The 25,833-nt window shown below is 36.9% G+C and overlaps 1 protein-coding gene across 1 annotated transcript; it reads right to left on the minus strand.

The window, feature by feature from the left end:
• On the minus strand, nucleotides 1-25,600 carry LOC134851175 (uncharacterized). Its single transcript, XM_063867144.1, has 8 exons — nucleotides 25,229-25,600; nucleotides 24,654-24,763; nucleotides 21,089-21,396; nucleotides 20,548-20,871; nucleotides 10,954-11,125; nucleotides 4,014-4,177; nucleotides 761-916; nucleotides 1-462 (listed from the first exon to the last, which is right to left on the minus strand). Exons 1-8 carry the CDS (start codon nucleotides 25,251-25,253, stop codon nucleotides 180-182), a joined length of 1,542 nt encoding a protein of 513 aa, XP_063723214.1. The 5' UTR covers nucleotides 25,254-25,600; the 3' UTR covers nucleotides 1-179.
• Between the last annotated feature and the right edge of the window lie 233 nt (nucleotides 25,601-25,833).

Below are 25,833 nucleotides of genomic sequence, written 5' to 3' on the forward strand. Positions count from 1 at the left end.
ATCAGCAGTAAAAACTGATGTAAATTGAATTAATATGAAAGCATGAACACATCATATATTTTTACCTTCAATACGAAGCATCATTACCAGCTTGTAGCAACAGTTAAACTTATTATATTGAACACTTTATTGGAGAAGTATTTACTAGTTATACATTTAGTGCAAAAAGTAACAGGAATTTAGTCTATGCACTCGGTTATTGATGCGAAACCACAATCTGAAGAAATTCCTCCCTCATTTGAACAAGCATGTTTCACCTTGCATCCGAATCCACTGATTTCTTGCCTAATTACCCTGTCACACTCGCGTGCCATCGGGTCAAAAAGAAATATTGAGCAAATTCCCACTTCTGCGGCTGCCTCTGGCATGACGAGGATGGATCCGTCGCTGGCTCTTCCAGCGTAGTTTGTAATGATGGCTGGTGTGATTAATTCCATGGCTACGTAAGTGCTGAGGTCAGATCTGAAAACCAGAATTTAGACGGTTATTTAAGCTTTAAACTTGAATTACGCTCCTTTTTGGAAGTTAAAAAACGATTGCACATTTTAGAATGCCTTTAAAACGATGTAAATTTTATTTATAAAGCGATGAACTTCAAGAAAATGCAGGCAAACCATGTCAACTCAATTTTTTAACTCTATTTTGTTGCACTTTTAAAAATAATCTAACGCTAGATGTAATTCAATTTGGGCTGAATGCGTAAATTTTGTGTTTAGCTTTGATTTTGAGCAATCCAATCAGCTGAAAATAATATTCATACCTGTTAGGTTTATTTGCAAATTGTTGGACAATTTCGTCTCCGAACAGATTGTTTCCTCCCCCTTCCCTCTGTGGTTTGATCACGTATCTCTCAGGAGCTGCTAACACTTTCTTCACGTTCTCTTCATCAAGCACAAATTGGTCGACGAAAGTGGACCTGGATAAAACTAGAATTTTTAAAATAGAACAGAATTAACTCCGTTCTGTGCAAATAGCTCACACGTTTTCCACCGCAGTTTTTTGTAAAAAGTTCAATTTGTTTTTATTTTATGAATTTTACGCACCATGGAGAATGGTTGGAGGGGAGGAAAAGTGGATGGATTTCATTTTCTACAGGTAAATGTTGGCGAAGCTTATCCATTAAAGCTTACATACTAAGTGTTTTCTAGTTCCCTGACTCGCAAGCGTTATCAAACTGGAATGTACACTTTTTCGAGTTGACAACTTGTTAATCAGAATCACTTGTATATCTTGGTTCGTAATGAACCCAAATTTCTATGCCTGTCCGGCACTAAGCCTGGAGGTGGAGAATACGCCTGGGAAGTCAGTGGTCGTGGGTTTCAATCTGACCAGGAACTTTTTTTCAAACTGGAGTTATTCCTTTCCAAAAACATGTCGGCATATAGTTTGTCTACTAGTGTTTTGTCGGCTTAGTTGACACATCGTAGAATTGATTTTTTTTCTATGCAATTTTCAATGTAGTTGCTTTTAGTGTTTTGAATTACTAATGCAATTTTCAATTTTACTAGCCTTCACTTCGTATATTTTGCTCTTTTTTTCGCCTAAAAACGTTATTCAGCTTAAATGATTTCGGCTTATATTTTATCGTCTAAGTAAGCTTTGTTCCGTTGCTAATGTAAAACTCGAATGTCTTGCTCGGCATGTTTCCTTGAAATTCATGTTTGATGGAAAAAAAAACAATTGTTATTACACTTGCGACCAGCTTAGTGTATTATTACGAACTTTTTTTTTAACCTAACTCGCAAATAAAAGTTTTCATTAAAAGTGTTCACTTATTTGGAGCTTTCCTTGTAGCATTACAAATTGCATAGCATCTGTTCTCTGCTTTATTTGTGGCTGGTGTTTGGTGACTATTAAGCTTCCGCGGCTGAGTGGTTAGTATGTGAGACTCTAAAGCACTAAGTCGCAGATTCGAATCTCAGAGGCAACCGAATTTTTACCAGCGTTAGACAAATTCAAAAAAAGGCTAAACAGGTACCTCCAGCTTAAGCTAACCCCTATTATATTTTATCGAGACACGACAATTTTGGTTGACCTAAATTTTTTCGACTTATATTTTCTATGTTTGTGTTGTATCGCAATTGGTGTAAAGCTCCGCTTTGCCTCTGTAACTATACATCATTGTTAATTAAAACAGCCAACAGACTTGTTTCTTCGGATAAATATGTGTCTTTTATTTGAAAAAGTTATGCGCTCTTGGAGCTACAGCACACAATCAAAACGCTCCAAAATTCTAACAAAAATAGACGAGTAAAAGTTGACCGCAAAAGTTGCGAAGAATATTTTTATAGTCAACCCAATCCAGCCATTCTCTAGCACGCCTAGACCTCATATAAATTTCATGTCATAGCTCCGCTCCATTCATTGCTTTTCTCGGACTAGGGGGAGATTTAAACGAAAAAACGAAAAGTTTGAAAAACAATAAAGAAATTTTTTGAAAAAAAATCAGCAAAATATTTTGCTCGGACCGCACTCAAAGTAGGAAACTCATCATTTCTGGCAAAACCGTAGATTTTTACCTCCAATTCCATAGAACGGTAAAAGAGATATCTTCTAATTAGCTCTAATAGCCATGGAAACAATCGACTTCAAAATTTGATTGATCTAATGTACTAGCTAATTCTTAGAAACGGCAGATAAAATGCTAGCTAGGAATATAGAGCCTTTCTACTTTCTCTCTCAGAAAGTAAACTAAAAATTTGCATAAAGATTTTATAACAAGATGGTTGTCAATTTATGACATCAACTAGGCCTTTAAGATTCACAGCTTATAAAGTGAAGTCAGCAAAAAATCAAAGCTGCCTCTTAGTTAGACTACCAGAATGTATCAGTGAGCTATTCTTTTTTCTAGGAAGTGGATAAGTTTAATGGCTTTGGGTGGGATTTAGAGTTAGAGATATTGAACGGAACGAAAAGTTGTAGTTTTTCAGCTACCTTTGTCAGTCAGTTTTGACGATTGGAGCAATTTCATGGATTTATCCAATCAGGGGCCAAATTGTGAAAACAGAAGTGTTGTGAATGCTTTAACCATTAACGTTGACAATTTATAAAAAGCTAGCTTTGAATCGCATTCCTTTTACGACTGTTACATGAAGTGGGAAATTGGATAAACATTGGCGGCGGTCAACGCGGTACATTTGGTGCAAAACGCTCCCATTATTCAAAAGATTGAAAAAGATTAGTTTATAGTTCTTCAATTTGATCTTAGAATATACCCAGGGGAATGGAGATATCCGCATCCCACAAAAGCTGACTGGATCAGAATCAGAAATTTAGCAAGAGAACCTTACACAGTCAGAGACGAATCTAGAAAAAACAAGACAGCTCGTATCAGGGCAACGCCCTGAATGCTCCGACTGCCTTTTAATGTTTATGGAGCAGTAATAAAATGAAAAAATTACATGTAATAGAATAAAGCGATTTTTTTTATTTGAGATTTTTTGTGAAAATCATCCCCCCACACGCCATATAAAGTAAAAAGTGATAGATTTTGCTCCTAGTAACAAATCAACTACGGCAAATAAGCACAAGCTTTCTCCAACCAATTCGGAACAATTTCTGAGACAGATTAAATCTCAGGTCAAATTGATCACAGGTAAAATATCTTTTCAAATTTAGGCTCAGGACAAGAATACCTTTTGAATATTAAAAAATTCAGTCAAAAATGGCTGGTTAAAAAGTCGAAATTTGTCTGAAGAAAAAAACCCAACCCAAGCACAAATATTCCGCTAGTTTCGTTATGAAAATCTGAACAATTAGATTTCTCTGACCGATCCAGTCCAACTACCTGATCAAGGCCAAAACCAAAACGTTAACTGGCATGTGGTTTGAAGCGGCAGACTAGATCGGCTCCTTACTTTATTGGTGTTGTGAATTGAGTGAATTAAAATCTCGCACAAATGCTGCCTGATTAAAAAGTTGCAGTGTTTTTGTAGAACCTTTAAACCAAGCTTTCATTGAATTTTTACTCTTTCGTCGGAAGTTTGATTTTTTATTTAATTTTCTTTGTTCACCTGAACGCCTCAACATCCGATGATTCTCCCATGAGCTGATGTAACAGTTGGAAGTTGTTCTCGTAGAGGGCACACTGCACCCTCTTAGTGCCAGCTAAGTGCAGTCCAACAGAGGGAACCAGAACTGCCAGACTCAACTCTGCCATCTCCACAAACTCCCAGCACTGAATTTGAACAAGACGTGATATCTCTGTACGTTTGAACAAATTATTGTTCCAACCACTTAAAGTGGGGAGGAGCTTTGTTTTCAGGTATGTTTGGGTTTTTGGTATGCAAAATCTTGTGCCTCAAGTAAACGTCATCTTGAGTCGAGTGATGTATCATACTAAAGCCACTTCTATCCTGATTAGTTGTATGAGTTTTATTACACATGCGATAATGTCGAGAAAAAATTGTCAGAATTATTTGTTTTTAGCTTTATTTCGAGTGAGTAAAGCGTGCGATTCGACTTTGTACTACGAAAAGTTTTATTTACAAAATTATCAATCAAATCTGAGGATAAATTTTTTTGTTCCTACTTAAGTCGCTGAAACAGTTTACGAACTAAAGAAATTTTCCAAATGCTTTTTTGCACACAAAATTTTCAAATTTTTGCTTATTATATAGTGAACGCACAGTCTTTATATATAAAAGAATCAAGGATCTCATTCAAGGTTTCCTGTAATGGCAGACCTTGTACTTTTAATTTAAAGATGATAAGATATAACCCAAATCTAACCAATAAATCTAGCCTTGTAGCCATATACAAAGAGTAATTTTTGTTTTAATTTTGAGTCAAATGCATTTTGTATCTGACCTGGCATCTAGCAAAACAAAGTTATATCTGCAATTTAATGCGTTTTAAACTGTTGGTTTTCTCATTTGAGATAAATTTTGGTATTTGTGTTCCAGTCGAAACACAAATGTAAAGCAACACACAAAAAATTACAAGGAAAACATGCTTAGTATACTGTCATACAGTTTCATAGTATTGAAAAAATATTTATCATACAATTCCATTGTATGGAAAAATGCTCATCATGCGACTTTCATCCAAATCTTGTGTCGACTCCTTTTCCGGCGACGAGACAAAAATTTCAGGACGAGAGGGACTAACCTCAGGAGGCCCAGCAAGATGAGCGGTCGAGGAAGAAGCAACATGATGTGAAGTCCGCGGTTGAGGCGAAATGAACGACCCTTCAGGTTGTTTAGTAGAATCAGTATTCCGCGAGTAGGTAGCACAAGTTGAGGTATGAGGCAAACCGAAACGGAGGTGAGTCACACTGAAACCTCCGGCGTTTTCCGATAGGAGCAGAATGTTGAGCCACCTGACGACCATTGTTGGATCCAACTGAACTTTCACTGGAAGAGTCAACTGTGAGGTCCACCATCGGAGTAGAGAGTGGGGGATTGTTTGGCCGTTGTTCCAGTAGTACAGGCTGCGACCGCGTAATAGGCCGTTTAACCGTTTCTCGAGAAGTTGATTTCGAAGCTTGGATGCGATCACCTATAGTGTTTGGAGCAACTAAAACGGTAGACTGATAATTAGGTTTGAGGCAGATATGATTTTTCCGGTAAACTTTCCCATTGTCGGTAACATAAGTATGATTTGTAACACGAACAATTTTAAACAGGTAGTCAGTTTATAAACAGGTTTCCCCGATTGACGATCAATAATTTTCCTAAAGACTTTAACTCGACTAGGATCAGACAGTAGAAGGTTTTCAATTTTACTTGTTTTCGAGAGGCGACGAGGTTGCACAACTGGTGCACGCCTGGAGCTGACTTGCGCCCCCGGAGTTGTTACTAGTGCCGAGAAGCGAAGGGTGTTGCTTTTGAGTCCGGACTTAAGAGAATGAGCGAGGTCCGAATGCCGGGTTGCGAGCTCCTTGAGGACCTTTTTTCCTTCATCTGGGAGAAGATTTCGTTTGAATTGCGACCATTTCTTCGCCGCCCGAGCGAGCTCTGCCAACGCCTTGTAGGGTTCACTATCTGCCACATTTCTGTTCATCGAAAACAAGGGTTTGAAGCGGGGTGGAAGTGTTGGACTGGTACTGCCGCGAGGAACACCTTTTGCCCTATCCCTACTGTAATCGTTGCTGGCAATCTGGTCTGGTGTAAGGAGGTTGCGCTCCAGTCCTTGTGCTGAAGTATCAGATTGAACAACATTATTACGTGCTTGAGACCATACAGTATTAGGTTTACGGCCAAAATGCAATTCAAAATGTGATTTCTTAAGAACCGAATGGTTACTCTTGCGAATATCCTCAAGTATTTGATGAATCGTATCCTTAAAGTTTTTGAAATTAGGATCGAGTTTTGCCACACCCAGTTTTCTCTTGATTGTCTGAATCGTTCGTTCGACCAACCCACTGCCGCGATGATCTCCGACCGGTGAGAGGATATGTTTAATACCCCTATCGGAGCAGAATTCTTGCACCAAGTTATTTTTAAAACCTGAACCATGCTCCAATCTGATAGAATGAGGAAGACCATGAATACGAACATAAAATTCAAGGAATTTAGTAACCTTCTTAGCCCCAGTGGTTTTAGAAACAGAACTGAAGGAAATTTAGAGAACCGATCAATCGCTACCAAAAGAAAGTTCTTAAACCCTTTTTCATCAAGTACCTGACCAACAAAATCTAGTTGTAACTCCTGATTAGGTCCAGACAGGACAGGCAAAGATTGCGCAGTATTAAAAGTTGACGCGGGCTTGAGATTCTTACCAAACAGGGTGCGTTCACGACACTTCTCACACGTCTCGATGATCTGATGGTTCATAAATGGCCACCAGTGGTATTCGGAGGCTGCCATCATAACCTCTTGTCCCGGGTGAGATTGGTGAAGACGAGTGAGCACGGCTTGTCGAAGGGGTTCAGGAATAGCTAATTTATTATCAATAACTACACAGTTATTAACCACAGCTGCTTTAGGCCAAAACTGGGCCATATACGCACCAAGCTTGTTAAAGGAGTTGATATCCTTGTTTATGATGGCTCGCTTCATGGGGCCAAGAAAACGATTCTCCGCCGTCAATTCCGCCAAAAGATCTGCATCAAAGAGCCCAGGCAAGCCCACAATTTCTTTCTTTGACTGTTTGCTAAGTATTCAGGTCGGAGACAGTGATTTCTTGAAACGTCATCTGTTTTGCAACAATCAATTTGCATACCAGTCCCTGATTGGTTGAATTCGTGAGAGCATAAACCGACGCCCTCTGTTGACAAACAACGCAAACAGTTCATTTGCATACCGCAATATGATTGGTTGAAACATTGAGTGACATATTTAACGAGCACCAATATGCTGAGACACAAATTGGACCACCCTCTTGCGGCGATATACAGTTTTGATTCCACTTCGAAGAGGAATTATAAGAATTGATAAATGAGAGGGCCTGATGAAATGCCTCAATTGACTTAACTACAAAAAGTTCGTCGTATTTAGAGGGTTCAGGAGCTGGAAACGTAGGATAACGTGATAAGTAATCGACTATTCCCAATGTGACCCCTGGGACGTGAATAACCTCAAAATCAATGCGAGCAAGGCGAGACTGATATGACTTATTATTATAATTTTCACTTAATGCCGATATGATAGCTTTATGATCGGTCACACTTGAAAACGCCTACCTAACAAATAGGTGCGGAAATGTTCGCAAGCCCAAACAATAGCCAACAACTCCAGTTCAATAGTGCTATTTTTAACCTCCGCATTATTAAGAAAACGCGAAGCAAAAGCAGTTGGGGCCCAAACTCCCGGTTCAACTTCCTGTTCGAGGCAAGCTCCTAGGCCATTGTGGCTAGCGTCACATTTTACCCTCGATCCCTTCTTGATGCAATCATCTTGATTATATCATGAAAGGCTTTATTCTGATCCTCACCCCACAGGAACGATTGTTTAATACAGGCCTTCAACGAGGCCCGGAAATGAACAGTCTGGGTATGCAAATCAGGGATAAACCTTTGTAAATGGTTTAGCGTTCCCATAAATGACCGAGGTTATTTTAGAGTTCGCGGTGGTTTAAGCGATTGAATTGCCACGATCTTTGAAAATTTTGGAGAGTAACCGTTCTCATCGATGTCATACCCTAACCAAGTTAGTTGGTTAACAGAGAACTCGCACTTACTCAGTTTCAGGGCCCAGCCTTCCACATCAAGCCTTTGCATAACTTTTTCGACCAGATCATTATGTTCTTGGACATCGCCTTTAGTGACTATCAAAATGTCATCGAGCTAACAAATAACCCCTTCTAACCCTTGTAAGGTACAATCCATTGCCTTCTGGAACTCGGTAGGCATATCAGTCAGTCCATAAAAACCGGTCTTGAATTGGTACGTTCCCGTCGCCTCACCACACAAAATTTTGAAATTACAGTGGCTGCAAGTGAGTGATGACAGTGGCAACTGACTAAACGCATACTTTAAATCCAAGGACGTGAACCAAACCTTACCAGGAACATTTTGAGTTATGATGTGTGCCGCGGAACCAATGAGCTCATGAATGTTCGGCATCTGGTACTGGTTTTTCCAGATCTGAGCATTCATCGGCTTAGCATTGAGGGCCAGTTTGATAGATCCATCCTTTTTTGCAGTTAGCACAATCGGTGCTATAAAAAAATCAGTCGTACACTTGTCCAACTTTTCAATTGGTCCTTGCTCCACCAAAAGTTTTATCTCACCCGCGACCCTATCCTGAATATGAATCGGAACTTTTCGTCCTTTAATATGACGTGGGACCAATGGGAACTTGAAATTTGTATATACTTTATGATTTTTTGATCGACCCAAACGACTAAACACATCGGCGTATTTCTTGGCAAAAAATCAACTCCAGTATTCTGAAATCGGATCCGAGGAACTATATTCTAACGACTGGATTGTTTCGGCCTTCAATTGTGTAGTAACAACACCCAGTTGCTCCTGCAAGTCTAAACCGAGAAGATTACGAGTTCTATTCTCCGAAGCGAGGAACTGAGCGTTTGCCACCCTCCAGCCACTAGAAGAAATTGGAATTTGAATCGACCCAAGGAGGCGAATGGGCTTCTTGTTATAGTCGACATACAGGGTATCAAAAGGGTAGCCGGTGATGTCGCGAAACTAAATTGATTGATTTCGTTGCTAGAGTAAATCACAGGTGCGTTAATTCAGGAACGAAACTGGGCTTCCTGTGTCTACTGTCGAATAGAAAAAACTGTAACCTGAATGCAACTGGATACTGAGGCTCCGAGATTGTCCTCCACTTGACTTGAGGGTTTCTAAGCTATTGATCATGACAGCGGTTTCCAGCTGTAACACCCCATATTCGGGCTCACTGTCCTGGTCTAGATCTATAAAGTTGCAATTCACAGAGGGACCCACCACGTCCTCATTTTCCTGCACCAGATTTACACGTATTTTCGACTAGTTGCAACATTTCGCGAAGTGGCCACGTTTCGGACAAAGATTACACGTTACTTCCCGAGCTGAACAAGATTTACGGTGATCCGGACTATGAGGATTACCACAGAAGTAACATGATTTATTTGTTTGATTGTTTTGTGACGTTTTTCGGTTATTTTGGTTTTGACGATAATCCCGTGTACCTCTCGATGACTGAATAGAGCAAGTAGGTTCTTGTTTAACCTTAAAACCGCTCGAATGTTGATTATGAGGGAGTAGTTTTTGAAACTGAGCAGACGTACTCGCCCCTTTTTTGCACTCGAGTGCGAGCTTAAAGGTGCCATCTAGATCAGCTTTTGCCTTGATGAGTTGTTGTTGGACATCGACGTCTCGAATCCGTCCAATAAAGAGGTCTTTCAGAATCTCCTTCTCTTGATCATTAGGCCAATTACACAAAGCCACTTGAACGCTCAAACGAGCGTAAAATGACGAGAAAGTGTCATTTTCAAGCATGAAAACCGTGTTGTACAACTTGATACGCTCCACCGTATATTCTCGTTCAACCTTGAATAGCGTTTCACAGCCAGTATGAAATTCTCGAAAAGGAATATTACTAATGTCCGTGTGAGGAAATGAGTCAGCGAATCGTCTCCTCCCTTCATTTCCCAGAGCAAAGAACAAACGAGACTTCATACGAGCTTCAGCTTCATGGTAGAACCAATTTTGACTGATCCGCGGGCCTTTTCTCCTCCTCTCAATGTTTAGTTTGGTAATCCTTCGGATCGCCGCTTGATCTCTCTGTCTGCGAGCATTAGCTGCTCCAGCATCTTCGCCCTCAGCAATTGACTCCGGTCTTGGAGGAGGTTCATCCAGGACCTCGGTGGGTTCAATTAACAGATCACGAGGGTTGATTTTATCCTTCAGACCAGCGGCCAAGAAAAATTGACCAATCCACGATTCCCACAGAAATGATGGGTTAGTAGAGGCTTTCGCCCAGAAAGGGGGAATGCCTAACATGTCAGTCCTGTCTTCGTTCACAGGAACTGCTGGCTGCGGCATGAGATTTGCCGAGGTTTTACAATGAAAACTTTGTTGCTGAACAATAAGTAAATTGTTCTAGAGTTAAATACTTTGTTTATTGAATTACTTTATTGCTTAGTTTCGAATATAATCTTGGTTTAGGTTTAGGAAGTTTATCCTGAATGATCAAAAGATTAAGTTGAATCAGATTTTCTAGCAAACAATAGAGATAACAGATAAGGAATGAACACGCTCTGCGTGGTGTTGAGTAAAAGTTAGCGCAATGACCTTGGTTAGTATAATTAGCATCAAACTGCAGTAGGACTGCAAAAGAACAAGTAACTAACGAGGTACCGAAGGTGGCCTCACGAAAAACTTAGTGCACTTCATCAGTTGTTTGTCAAATAGCTTAACATGCAATGCTTACGATGTATCGAAAATCCTGCGAAGTTCTGCTTTTCCGCTATGTTCTAAATTATTTGAAAAAAAAATCAGAAAACCTTTTTGAAAAAAACCCGTAAGAGTCACTTATAATTTTATCGATGAGTCAATTATCTTACCCGTTCATTGACGTAATGGTCGGGACTGTAGCCCAGTCGGAAGTAGACACAAGATATGAGATCGGAGAAAGACTTGTCTCGAGTCGTCAAGTGCAGTCGGCCCTCTTCTGTTAGTCGGAACTCGGAGTGGGAAATATCCTCGAGAGAAGAAACTACCACTGGGAACATACCTCTAAAATGGAACATATGTCTTTGTAAAAAGAAATTGGATGCATTTAAGCTCATATGTCATAAAATTCTTGGCGGTCAGTCAGTTTTTAGTTTTAAATAACCCTAAAAGTTAGGATAAAAATGCTAAATGATTATTTTTTCAATTTCAAGTAATAACATTTTTGTGAAAGAGCTCGTAGCATTTAAAATGATAGATCATTGAAGATTTGTCGGTACAAGATTTGTGGTTTTAAGTTCTATGTGAAAATCTATTTGATAAAATCTGTTCCGAAAGCTCTTCTGAAAATTTTCCTGCCCTCAAATATCTAAATTCGGATCATTTTAACTATATATACTCCCCTCGGGTACCCAGTAACGAATATCGATTCAACCACACAACCTTCCCCCTCCTCCGCCCTAATTGAACTACCGTAGAATGCCCCCCCCCCAAGCATGTAATAATTCTGAAATAATTCTGAATAAATTTGATACAAACAGACAAATAAAATCGGTTTTTCTACATTTTTATGCGGGATTGCTTTTTATGCTGTTAGTAACACGAATTAATATTTTCAATTTTCTTTAAAAATACACTTAATTTTGAACGAATCTAGGCTTCACTCAAAGTTAGCCTATGATAATCCATTTTTTCTCGCCCCTAAATCGATATGAGGGGGGTTGTACGGTCGATCCCGAATATCCCCTATAAAAAATGAATCAACAGTTAAGCATATCAGAACTTAATTCCTAGTATTGAATCTCCCCCTTTCCGCTCATTTCACTTCTACTCGTTTCATCAAAACTTTGAAGCAAAAACAATTCAGATACCTTAAAGGAAATGATGAACATTTAGGTCCTCGCCCTGATACGATCAGTTTCTTATACTCTATTATAGCAATCATAAAACTGCACAGCAAGAAGATAATTTTTCGCTCAATTTTTTTGTTCATGTCTGCAGCTGAAGCAACAAAAGTATTGCGACCATATGCTAACCCGTTCAAACGTGTTAGAATTTATGGGTATTTTGCAAAAAACGGCCCAAAATAAATATTTTATATCTTGAGCTAAATTTAATGCGGTCGAAATTGGTTAGCTATTTTGCGCAGGCAATTTTGTTCCGACTTTCGATACGAAATTAACGGAATATGTGTGCTCGGGGTGGGTTTTTTTCTTCAGACAAATTTCGACTTTTTAACTAGCCATTTTTGAAGGAATTTTTTTATATCATTCGAAAGCTATTGTTGTCTTGAGCTTAAGTTTGAAAAGATATTTTACCTGTGATCATTTTTCGTAAAGTTATGGGGGTTTAAAGATTGCTATTTTGGCCAATTTGGGACAATTAACGCGCGATATTATTCGCGATATTAACGCGTAAGCGGAGATTCAATCTTAGTAATCGTTCCAAATTAATTGAAAGAAGCTTATTTGTCATAATTGATTTGTTACATTGAGCGAAATCTTTCACTCTGTACTTTATATGTATTTTATATGATAGCCAATCAGATTCTACCTTATTATTTTATGTTCTTGAAAGATGTATAGTATCAATACGAATACTAGTTTTGGGCCGCTCAGTGCAAAAGACCCGAAAGATTGTCCTTTTCTTGATACGATTGGCCGGCTGTGAGTGTGCGTGATTTCTTCGCATGTGTGTAAGTGTTCGCTTATCCGCCGACGCTTAGGAATATTGCAAAAATGTGTCCCGGTTTTAGTTTTGCATTTTAGTTGCTGTTAAAAAAATATTTTCGGTTTTTGGCTATGATTTCACTTTTGGGTCTTTTCGGTTATAATTATACCCCCCTAAATGAATAAGTTTGACAATTCAGATTTTGAGTTGAAATTGAAAGCGCGAAAGCTAGTGAAAATAAATACCACTCGCGTGCAATTAGCAGCTGCTCGATTAGGAAACCTAAGAGATAAATTTGTCATATATACTTTGGTTTCCTAATCGAGCAGCTGCTAATTGCACGCGGGTGGTTTTTAATTGTTTGTTTCATTCGCGTTCGCGGTTTCAATTTCAAATTAAATTTTGAATTGGCAAATTTATTATTTTTGAAGGGGGGTAAAAACGAAAAGACCCGCGTTTTTTAAGCCCCGACAAACAAAAAAAAGATATTCATATTTTAAAACTTTTTGCTGAAAACTCCGAAACAAGTTTTATTTTTTCGTCTGGAAGACTTTTTTTTTGAACACGTATCAACCTGATTGTCTAGTTTGGTTTGTTGACTTGATATCTGAAGTGATAAGGGCTTAGTTTGGTTTTTGTTTGCCTGCACAATTAGGTAGACATTTAGTAACTCAAACTTTTGTTATCAGCACTGGGAGAATGTAAGAAGACATTCTGGTATAAAATAACTTTGCTTCTTTGTCTTAATTTCCGCCCTGTGTTTTGGTTTTTTTTTCTCTATAGCTAACTGCCATTTTAACCAGCACTCAGCTCAGTTTTCAACCTTGAGTTTCATATTTATTAGCTTGAATTCGGATTGTTTGCAAAAAAAATCAAGCTTTTATGTTTGGTGATATCATCAGGCATATCGTTTTGTTGCTCTGTATCCAGTTTTTTGTTTTGTACCCTTCTTTCTTTTTTGAATTATAGTTTTTTACTCTTGCCATTTGTTTTTTCTTTACTGATATGCACCTGTAACATTTTTGAAAGCCTGCAGATTGTACCATATTTTTTGATTCTGTGCCAAATTTTCCGTTCAGTTTTTCAGTTTTATTTAATAGCAAGGGTCGGCACTTACGAAACGAACCATTGTTTACATTCTGCGAGCTTTCTTCTAGATACCTGAAATGTTCTTACTTTTTTCGAGACACGCTAGTGTGCGGCATCCGGTTACAATACTTTTTCCCGTCAAGAATTTTTTTCACAAAGTTCGCACATGAAGCTGTTACACGCGTACTAAATTGCTGCTTGATCGATTCAGATTCAACAACCAGTTAGCGCACTTAAGAATAAAGTTAAGCCCCTGATTGCGACTACACGACGTGTTGTTAGGGTTTATTTTTTGCTTACTGATTTTTTTTTTATTTCTGGGCCATTTTGTGTCTGTTTGTTTTCCGCGGCGTATTTGATCTATTTAATTTATTTTTCTAAAACTATCAATCTTGTTTTCAAAAAACGCACTGGTGGTAATAATGAGTTACTGGATTTTTCTTTAAATTTGATTTCACTTTTTCAAATTTGAAATAGAAACACTTAGATTTAAAAAAAAGTTTGTTCATAAAAATTTTGACTTGTCAAAATCATTTTACAGTGCATAGATAGCCCAAATATACTGGTCTGAGAGACATTTCGGTATGGCTGCTTCCTCGGTGGGTTAGTTCTTCAGTACTACTTTTGCATCTAGGTCTTAGACAGTGTGTTACTGTACAGCAATAGCAAACTAAGATGTAATGTTATTGTTATTAAAAAGATGTAATAACGGTCCTGCTCAGGTTCAACCACGATGCTTGATTTAAAAAGTCACATCCTAATTTGATTCAATGCTGGTCTGCCTACTCATCGAAAACATTTATTCGTACCTTATGAGCAGCTTCTGAATTCAGAAATACGCTCATTCAGTTATTACTCAGATCACAGTATCACAGCCAGTAGGATTTGCAAATCCGGAGAACAGAAAGTACTTAGATATTCTGGGGTAGTGGGCATTGACAGCTGAAAATTCACCATGGCTGATCAAAATGTGGCTGTACCAATTTATGATGGCGGCTATCATGGAAGAAAATGTGGAACCGCATATAATATGCAAAAACCGCTACCTAGACCGGAATCACCAAGATAGACTGAGTCTACCACTGCAGAAGCAGGAAGATGGAACAAGATAGATCGCCAAAAAATGGAAGTCGAGAATGCGAAATAGAACATGAGAGGATCAGAAGTAGGACAACATCTTCTACGCTGAAGTACAACAGAAACTAGAATCAAGCCAATTTTTTCGCTCTGGGATTGGAAGGTAAGAACAAACTACTACAAACCAACCCTCGCGTATAAAACTCATAAAAGACAGTCAGAGGTTTATACGACAAGATCACAGCAACATTGAAAGATTTCAGTTGTTCACACGTGTATAGGAAAATAATTAATACTTGGAAACATTTCACGCTGCACTAACTGCTCAAGCAGCTAGATCGGAACTAAGATCAACTAAGGACGATTCAGTAAGTGATTTGTTTTTTGTTTCCTGAAATAAAATTGTAACGACGCGAGATACTCTCACATTTGAAACGTTAATGCCAGAAAAAGTGCTGAAATAAGCTCAAAGTTTTGAACATAGGAAAACACTACAGGTGTAAAAAAAGAATGCAACACAAACCGCAGAGAGTTTAAACTAGAAGTCGAGTTTGAGTAAAACATGAAATGATAGTAAATGTTCGAAATCTAAAAAAAGAAGTTCTAATTCGTCGTACAAAAACTTCCGACAAACAAGAAACAGCAATAACTGCGACTGTCATAGCGAAAAAAAAAGAAAAAAAAAGCACTCTATGTGGTCGAACATGTGGCGAAATTATTTGAAAAACTGCCCGGCGACGGGAAAGCCGTACAAAAATTGTAAACAGTCAAATAACTTTGCAAAGATGTAAGAGTCACATCAGGTGAATGAAATTACAGATGAATCCTCACAAGAATTTAGGGAATATGATCTATTCGGAATTTGGAATCCAGGATGATTTTGAGATAATGGCTATTGAACAGAGAGGTAAAACAAATTGAGACGTGTCACAAAACAACAACAATAACGGCTACTGTCATAGAAAAAATAAAAAAAATTGAACTAGATGTGGTCTAATTTTTGGCCAAATCGTTTGAAAACTCATCGGCGATGGGAAAACCTTACAAAAATTGTAAAAAAAAAAACAAAATAAAATTGCAAAAATGTTAAGCCACAACAGATGAATGAAATTATAGTTTACTCTTCAGAAGAATCCATGGAGCGTGATCTCATCGAAACGTGAAATCTTGGAGGAACTTGAGGTAATGGTTAATGAACAGAGAGAAGTAACAGAAATTGAGACGTATCACAAAAGCAATTGAGATAAAAAAAACCTCAAACTGCACAAAAAGGACAAAACCAGAACAAAGAAATCGAGATTGGAAGGTATTTTAGATCTAAGAGGATGAAGTTCATTAAAGCCTTAGTTAGGGTTGATAATCACATTGTTCGCATGACGTTGGATACAGGTAGTCCAATTTTATTCATCAACTGGACTGCAGCTAAACATATACTGGAGTCAGCATAGTAGGAAGCGAAGTTCAAACCAGGGTTGATCACAAAAAAAATTATCAAGATTTTAAGAGTGCTAAAAACGAAAGTGAATTCAACAGGGGGAATTATTTCAGAGAACATCTTGTTGAGGACAGAACCAAAAATAAGATGGATCAGAAGATTAGATCTCCAAAGAAAATTGGAAACTTCTTTGTCACAAAAGACGCCAACACGATCGAAATCTCACTTTGATGTTCTACAGGTAGAGGAAACGCGGTACTATAAACAAGAGTTAATTGAAAAATTTGAAAACCTCTTTGAGTGGAGAAGAGGTCAGAAAACTCTTTTTTAACCACAAAATTCAAATTTCCACTGAGCACGACTTAAGAAAATGAAAGGTCGATACAACTTCAGGCAAAAACTGAGAGAGTAATAGAAAAATCACTGGATGAAGGACACAAGTCAGAAGCTTGACAAATAAACCAGCTACAACTCTACACGCAAAACCCAATAATAGGCAATTTCACAAAAAACTAATATCAAAGGCCAAACAACGACAAACTATTAGATTGATTGAGTGATTTTGTCGCTGAAAAGGAGGTTATTAAAATCAAGTTTTACACCTAAAGTAAGCCTACAGGTAGCTAACACTAGCTGCAGAATTAGCCAACAAGTGTAATTTCAACATCGTTGACGAAATTGCTACTGTGACTCATCATTTAGTGACCGGATTCTATGGGCCGACCGTCACGCAGGCAAAAATTTCTAAATGTAAGGAGCCGTGCTTTTAACCATGCGAAAAACACTTTTTGCGTTTTTGACCATATTTTTTGATAGTGTCACAAAAAGATGAAGAACAATATGTCCGGTTAAAGGAAACCGCCATGAAAAGGTTAGATAAAGAAAACTTAGCATCAAAAACATCGAAAGTGTGAGTTAAAGCAGTGTGAGTTAAACATCATAACCAGGTGAATGGGTTAGGACAACAGTTAACAATTAAAAGAGTAAAACTAAAAATCTTGAAACGGAGGCAATGAAAAAAACATATCCTCCAAAAAAAGTAAAACAATTAAGATCGGTCTTAGGTAGTAAAACTGCACTTGGCCAATACCTAATACAGCAAGGTTAAAAGAAAGCTTAAGACAGTTAATCTCAGGACAAAAATGAGGAAACAAAGAATAAAAAAAGAACTGGAGAAAAGTTCAGTTGAACGGCCGTTACATACAGAAATTTTAGAAAAAAATCAAAAATGCTGTAGCGAATAATTTCGAACATCCTTTTTTTAAGTCCAGCTCGTGAAACAAAAATGAATTGTGATGCGATTCATAATGGACTATGAACCACATTGGAGCAGATTACCGATAGTAGGGATTGCGTTCCTATATTGTTTGTTTCAGGCTACCTGAATATTCAAAAAAGTAATACTGAACCGATGAGTTCGAACTGTCAGCAGTAGTGTGGGCAACCGATAGAATCAAACACTATCTGTTGGAGAAAAAACTTACGATGCCAACGAATCACCAAGTCCTCTGATCAGCGTTAGGGGCAAATAGAGCTAATAAAACTGATCAGTCAAGATTGACTATGTGGGCTTATTGATTTAAAGGGAAAGACATGGGTTTTCTAGAATATTTTTCTAGAGACCCATCGGCAGATCCATGGAAAAATCAGATTATGATAAAAAGTTTGTGATTGCTTCGTTTGATCAGTTTCAAGAAGCACTCGGCTGCATACGCAGTTGATGTAATGAACATGCAGAGCTCTACAGGAACGAACACGAATTCGATTGCAAACAGCTCAAAATACAACATAAAGGCAAAATGTGTTGCTATAGCAACAATTTAAAAAAAGAAAACAAATAACACGGTATCATATCAAACATATCTTCTGTTTATTGGTGACCACAGAGGATGAAGTTTCGATGAACGATCAATTCAAGCAAAAAAAAAGATAATTGGGGCTAATGCTTTTAGAGGAGAATGTACTGTCAATTAAATTGTGTTTGAGTACAACAATACGATCAATGATGGGCTTTGGAAAAAAAACGAGAAATAAAACTCTCTTTGAGGCTGAAGGTGGAACATTACCCGAAACTGAGATTAAAATTATAAGGGACCAGTTCTCAACGAAATATAACATTTTTTGCTAAATAACATCTGAGTTGTCGGTAATAACAGCGTCCCAGCTCAAAAAACGGATCGACCCAAGCTGACAAAATGTGACTATTGTGCGCAAGGAATAATTAAGCTCGGATGTCAGTCCACTAGTCATTCAGCAGACAGCGGATCGGTAGAATAGAGAAAAGAGTCAAGTGCTGAAAAGCTTCCTGGAACTGAAGGCTGACTGGAAGGAGACAAAGCGAAGCATAGCGCAAAATGAAAAGAAACAGAGCATAGACGAAATTAAGAAATCAAATCCAAAATTGAAAAAAGAAGTTGAATTTGCCAAAAATTATAGTTTGCAGGATAAAAAGACGAACACCCACCAAAGAAAAGCAGAACGAACATCACTGATCAAAGAAAAAGGGTCGTTCGTAAGCATCCAAACAGATTGTCAGGTAAAGCAATAACAATTGCCAGAGCAATCCGAATAGAACAATAGTCAACAACCACCAGGAAGAAAGGGCAGTGTACAGAATTTTGGACGGGCATCGCTCTTGCAAAAGGGAAATGGGGTAAGAAAAAGAAAAGTCTGGCCAAAGTCTAAACAAACAAGGCTTCCAAGGCGGACGCCACGATAGAGACTACGCTAAAAGACCCCGAATCTAGTTACGATATCACTGAGGTGTTTTTTCGAAAGATTGATGGGTTTTGGTGGCGACGTCAAAAGATACCCAGGCTGGTGTCCCAAAAAAGAGGACCACGCCCGATGATGAAGTAAGGATTAGTGATAACACCCTCAGAGAAAAAGAAAAAATGTCTGTACAGGAAGCTAGAAGAATCAAAGCGCTTGAAAACCATAAAGAATCAAAAGGAAGCTGGAATAAGCAAAATCGGGATAGAGAATAGGTCAGCTGAACTGGAGTCAGAGAACTGGAGCAGAGTGGATGGGATACAAAAAAAAAGCAATTAAAAAGTTATGGCTTCAAAAAACTACTTAGAAGGAAATCGAAAAAACGAAACGAATCCTGATGAACGATTGAAGACGGCAAAATAATTATTCAGTAGGCATAGAAGACAATAGGGAGAATCTACCTTAAAGATAGCTCACAACCAATTTCTTTTGAAAAGTTCGCGGTAACCAGAAGGATCCATAACGGTGTACAGACAACAACAAAATGAGGATTCAATCAAGATGATGGCTGCAGCAGGCGAAGTACGGGGAAGAATGCGGGCAAACAAAAACAAACAGCAGGTTCGATACACGGATCTTTCAAGCACTCTGTAAAATCAGTCGAGGACTATTCATGAAGACGAGGAGATGTCAGACGAATTGAAAAGAGTTTCTCTGGAAGCTTGCAGGACAGAATTGACGACAAGAAATCATCCGAAAGATACAATTGAACATCCATTTCATCTGTAGTAAAAGTATTTGTTCACCCACAAATTTAGACAAATTGCGCTCTAAAAATTTTTCATTCAGGTTCCGCTCTATTTTTTTCTTTCATTTGTTTACTATAAACTGGGGTAAAAACATAAATTGGATTTTGTGCGCTTATTTATATACCTTAATGAAATTTTTTTGATGCTTTTTAAACCTTAGATTCTGCATTTCAATTATGAAATATATTCTGAAAGTGGTTTCAACTGCATCGATAAAAAACTGAAATTCACTTTAAAATCTTTTTAGTTTAAATATTTTGGCTATAACTAAGTTCCAAAATTTTCTTGAATTAAGATTTTTTTCTCAATGTAAATTCTTTGCTATTGTCAAAGATTAATTCTTTGAAGCTACTAGTCATCTTTTCAATTTCAAACTCGGAAATTGCTAGGCGCCAATTTTTTAGCATCATCCGAAAGTAAGAAAGATTTTTTGAATTTATTTAAATAAAAAGTGTTTTCAATTCATGATATTATCAAATTTTCTCACTGCAAAAAAGTTTTAATTTTTTCTTAAATTTATGAAATATTGATCTTTGACGAGGAATGATTGTTACCATGTGTTCACTTTTTCCCTTCATTTAGAAGTTGATTGGGTCGTTAATGTATAGTGAGAAAAAAGATCAAATATTCAGTACAAAAAATGATTTAAAAAGCCTTGTTGAATAAATAGGGATGATAATAAAAAACCGACTCACGTTTGAGATAGACGATACACAATTTCCATTGGTTGCACCTCTTGTGTATCTGCAATCACTAGTACTCCCGGTCTGGACACTCTTACCTTTGAGTCATTAACGAACCCATTTGACCCCGAATTTGAGTCGAAAATTTTCGCCAAGTCAGATTTTTCCCCCAGGTGATTGTAGAAAAGCCAATGAGACTTTTCAGGGGTCTGAATTTGGTCGTTGGATTTTTCTGATAACCTGGCATCTGTTAGAAATCTTTGATGTATGATTGAAATGCAATCGACCAGTTTTTGACTCCTGTTTGAAATTTCGTTTCTGAATGCTCGCTTCTCCCTGAAAACAAAATTAAAAGTCCTGTTCGGACACCAAAATACTCGCTAATTTTTGAAGTGTTTCTTGCTTGTCCCATAACAACCAACTGTTGTTGCTTAATAAGAACCAACTGTTCTTAAATAACTTAGAGAATTTTGATACATACATAATCGGAAACATCTGTGCAAATTGCGTTTCCGTGTTATCTTCACTCATGCTTTAAATTTCTTTTACTTGCCGATGGAGCTGTTCAAGGACATCGGCATACAAGGCCATGGCGATAGCTATCGTGTTGATTTCAACTAGCTTCCAATCTTGGCTATCTTTGTCCACGAAGTAGTCACTTCTGATTATTGAAAAGTATAGTTTCTTCTCGAACATTCTAGAAGCTAGCGACTTGGTGTGGATATCTAGCAGTCTTTTGATAAAGCTGTCTGATTGCACAGTTTTTTCAAGTACTTCAGCCAGAATTAATTCGTGGGTTGCGAGTTTGAACATCAACTGGTCCACTACATTCAATTCCATGGATTTAATTTGTGCGTATTTCTGAAAAACTATCAACTGGTTAGAATTTGATATTCACAGGAACTTTAGTTATGTCTTTAGAAACCAAAAGCATGAAATTTTGTCAAAAGCCAACTAAGTGAAGGCGCTCGCTGTCTCCAAAAAAATGTTTTGCAATAATAATTTATAACCGTAGGGCAATTAATAACCGTAAATAACTTTGTTGACAGGACTTATTTCATCTCCTAGAATCTTAGATCTGACATGCTCAATTCTTTGAAAATTAAAAAAAATTGCTATAAGTTAAGTAGAAATTAGGTACAACCCGTTTTTGGTTGGAGTTATTTTTCAAAAAATGTCTCAATTTTTTTTTCAAGTTGGTGGTTTTCGTCCTAGTTTCTGTCAGTTCATCTTACTTTCTAGAGCATGTGTCTTCTTAGCATTCAAACAATTCTTACAACTATTGAAAGTTTAGTAATTTGTAACTGTACCAAGTCTGATTTTGGGTATTTTTGAATATTCAAACAGTTTCATTTGATACTCTATCGGCTCAGTCAACTTACATTGCATAATTTGAAAGGCAAATAAGTTTTAATGCACTTGTTTGTTTCAGATTGGATGGGTCGTATAATTTTGTAAAATTTTATGCAAAAGTTTTTTGACAACAATTTTGTTTTCAGCTCGAACAAATTTCGACCCAAAATTTATTGCCGCTCTGTAATTGATTTTAAAATCTTTTTAAGGCTTTATGAGCATATTTCTATACAATCATGAAAATCTTGTAGCTGTATTTTTTTCAACTTTCAAGTTACTTTTTCAAATCAATTCAAAAGAAACTTTTTCAGAACTTTTTTGCATCGCAAGTGTTGAGAAGCTCCGCTTCGCCTCTGTGTTAAAATATGAAAACAAACAGCAAAATGCTTAAACCTGATTGGTGGAATTTAAATACAACGAGAAAATCATTCAGTTCGGAAATTATGCGCAGCTCAGTTATTTTGGGCAGAAAAAGTAAAAAGATCCTTATTTCTGAATTATCTATATAACGAGTGAAATTTAACTAAATAAGTCTATTTGTTCCGACCATCGAAAATGGGGAGAACCTTTGTATTCGGGTGTACTATAGTTTTTATTTCTTTTTTTTTCACGCAAAATCAGGTACTACAAATAATCATTGGAATGGGTCGAGGGATAAATCATAGTGAAGACCTTTCAGTCGTGAATCGAAAGACATTCAAAAATTTCCAAATTTTTTCTACACTGTCGAGAAACTAGTTTTGAATTTTTTGATTTCTGGTCTAATTTTGGGCTTTTAACCTGACCGTGTAGGCTTACAGCAGCTTATTTACGCTTAATTTAAGCCGTGAAATTTTAATTTCACTCAATTAAAGGGAGTTATGGAGTTTCTTAACGCTATTTTGGGAATCAGAAATTTAAAATTCAAAACAAAATTAAGCAAAAAAATGTATTAAAGCCCTTTCAGTCGATATTCGATTCACTCTAGAAAATTCTCAACTTTTTTTGCGAAATTCCTAAAATCATTTTCTTGTGTCGGGAAAATCGGTTTGAAATTTTTGATTTCTCGTCTAATTTCGAGCAAGTGAGCAGGCTTACATTAGCTTATTTAGGCTTAATTTAAGCGTTGAGAACTTAGTTTTATTCATATGAAGTTAGTTTTTGGAGTTTTTAGCATCGCAATAGGAACCAAAAACTTCAAAAATTTGGGGGAAAATTTTTGAAAAATTAGAAAGAAAAAGTTTTTTTTTTATTTTTTTTTTGTTTTTCTTGTTATTTGTCTTCAATAATTGTTTTCCAATTTGCGTATTTTACAATGATTGATTGCTGGTACCTGAATTCTACTTTTTTGCTCAAATTCCTTCATCAAACCACTCCGAAAAAAAACACTAACTAATTTGAAACGATTTTTGTGTTGTAATTTTATAAGACTGGTCGGAAATTTCTGTGCGACTTGCACATTAACCGGCTATCCTTGCTTATGATTTTTTCTCTTTGTTTTTCTATGCAAAATCAGCTAGCTTAAAAATTTATGGGAATGGGTCGAGTGATATATAATATTGAGCCCTTTCACTCGTGATTCGAACGACATTAAGAACTTTACGAAGAGTTGTCCCGGCATTGAAAAAAAAACAGGTTTGAAAGTTTTGATTTTTAGTCTAAGTTCAAGCAAATCATGTAGGCGAGCAGAGCAGGCTTGCAATAGTCTTTCCTTCTTAATTTAGGCGGTGAAACCTTTGTTCTACTCAATTAAAGCTGTTTTCTGAGCTTTTTAGACTATGGTCGGAACATTCTGTGCTACTTGCTCAATAACCGGCTATCATGTTGATTTATTTCTTGCGCAGAGGTCCGCAATCTCAAAATTTTAAAATTCAATCAGGTGCTAAATCATCAACCAGTTTTGGCACCAATCATTATTTAACTCCAGTAGTCGTCCTTGAAGGCATAAAAATTTGAAAGCATCTTAATGTATCAGCTAGCATAAATTTGATTCCAAATTTTCATAAAATAGTAATTAATAATAATAATAATAATTAATTGTTTGCAAATTATATTCTATTCATTGTAAGAGTACTGATTACAACCAAATGAATTCTCATTGCGAGAACGCCATGGAACTTTGCAGCCCGTTTTCAGGCGCCTCTGAAGTACTACATACCGTTCAACTGAAATCGTATTTCTCAGAAATAGACAATACAAACTTCATCTACACACATGTAGCAGATTTTGATTTGTAGGATTATGAATGTAGTTTTTTGAAGGGGCGGTTTTTGAAACATTTTGTCGACTGTTTCGGTCATCGTAGATTTTTGGGTTAGTTAATTAACCTTTCTATGCCAATAATTTTGTGAAGGAGACATTTTTGGATTTTTGGTTAGTTTTCCTCCAGAATGCATGCACAAAAACGTGCGCACTCCGAAGTGCGTTTTTTAGGTACGCTTTCTACAGTTTTTTTGTGAGTATTATGAATGATCTCAAAAAAATTGCATACTTTTATTTATTTACCTAGTTTTGAAAGATATTCCAATCAATGACAGTTTTGTTAGACAAAATGCATCAAAAAACATTGAGAAAAAATAAACCAGCGAAAACAGTTACTTTATTGCAAAAATGAAATCCAGTATTTAATGGTCGGTTTCCGAAATGCAAAAAACTCGGCTGTTTTTATTTTTAGTTTTATTTGAATTTTATTTCTGATTTTTAGGCTAGCCGATACACTTACCGTCTGTGATTTATGACTTTAAAGCTTTTTCGATGGAAAATGCGTGCAATTTTAATTTCAGTACCTTTTGTCGAATTGAGACAGGATAGAGTCCCAGTGGAAGAATTTGAAGTGAGCCATCCTTCTTCTTGATGAAGAACTTTCTCCTCCTGAGTTCTTCGCCCAGGCTTTCGCCTGAAATTCGAAAACCCTTGGCTGTTGCTTGATCTTTTAAATATATATAACAGAAAAGATAGCCAATTTTTGTTCAATTAGCAAGTTCTGCTTACTTATTTTTAAAACGAGGTATAGAAATCAAGGAAACATACTGAATCATTTCAATAAAATTGTTGAAAAATCTTTTCTTAGTTTTTGAACATTTGTTATGAATAATTTTTCAAGCTAGTGAGGGGACTCGATTCGTTTAAAGTTAAACTCAGTCTGAATTTTATAGTCTTAAAAACGGATAAAGAAGTTTTTCTCAACACAGAGAACTAGGAACTTTCTGTGCTATTTGCACAAGCAACCGGCTATCCTTGTTTCTATTTTAGAGATTAATTCTGTATGCACCCCTTAGGGTGATTTATGTATATATATTGTTAGCGAATAGCATTTTTATTCCCTTTTTTAATTGTGAAAATGAACTTTGTTCCCACTCACCGTATAATTCATCCAAACTTGACATTATTTGCAGAAGAGCTGTTTTTTCTGATCCAATTTGGTCGTTATGAATATGGTAAATAAGTAAATGAAGTTAAAGATAACATCGAAAAGATGATAAGTCTGACACTTTAGTTCGAACTTCAGTAAGTTTTGAGTTAATTTTGCAGATTGAGCGTTTTAAAGCATGAGCATGCAACATTCATTGATATAAAAATAGATCTGCTTAAACAAGTTGATTTTTACGCTTTCGACTAGCATACGCACCAAAAGTACCATGAGAAATGACATAAAAAAATTTATTTTTAAAGCAAATAATTCAGTAGTGTTTTGTTTCCTCAGTGCGCCTGTCGGTCGTTGCTTTTTTTTCAAATTGATTTATATATGAGCTCTTTGTCAGTAAAATTTGTCAGTGGATTAAAATTGTACTCTGTAATCCTTACAATCACCAGCAGATTTAAGGTTTAGGATTTGTCCCCCTGCCGACCCAAAGGGTCCCCCTTTTGAACAATTTTGTAATCTCAATTTTCGGCTGACGGACACTAAAATTTTCTATGGCTCCAATATATTCAATTTGAAAGGAAACCGCGCACCGCAAAACGCAG

Source organism: Symsagittifera roscoffensis, chromosome 7 (genome assembly GCF_963678635.1).
Source record: "Symsagittifera roscoffensis chromosome 7, txSymRosc1.1, whole genome shotgun sequence".
NCBI lineage: Eukaryota > Metazoa > Xenacoelomorpha > Acoela > Convolutidae > Symsagittifera > Symsagittifera roscoffensis.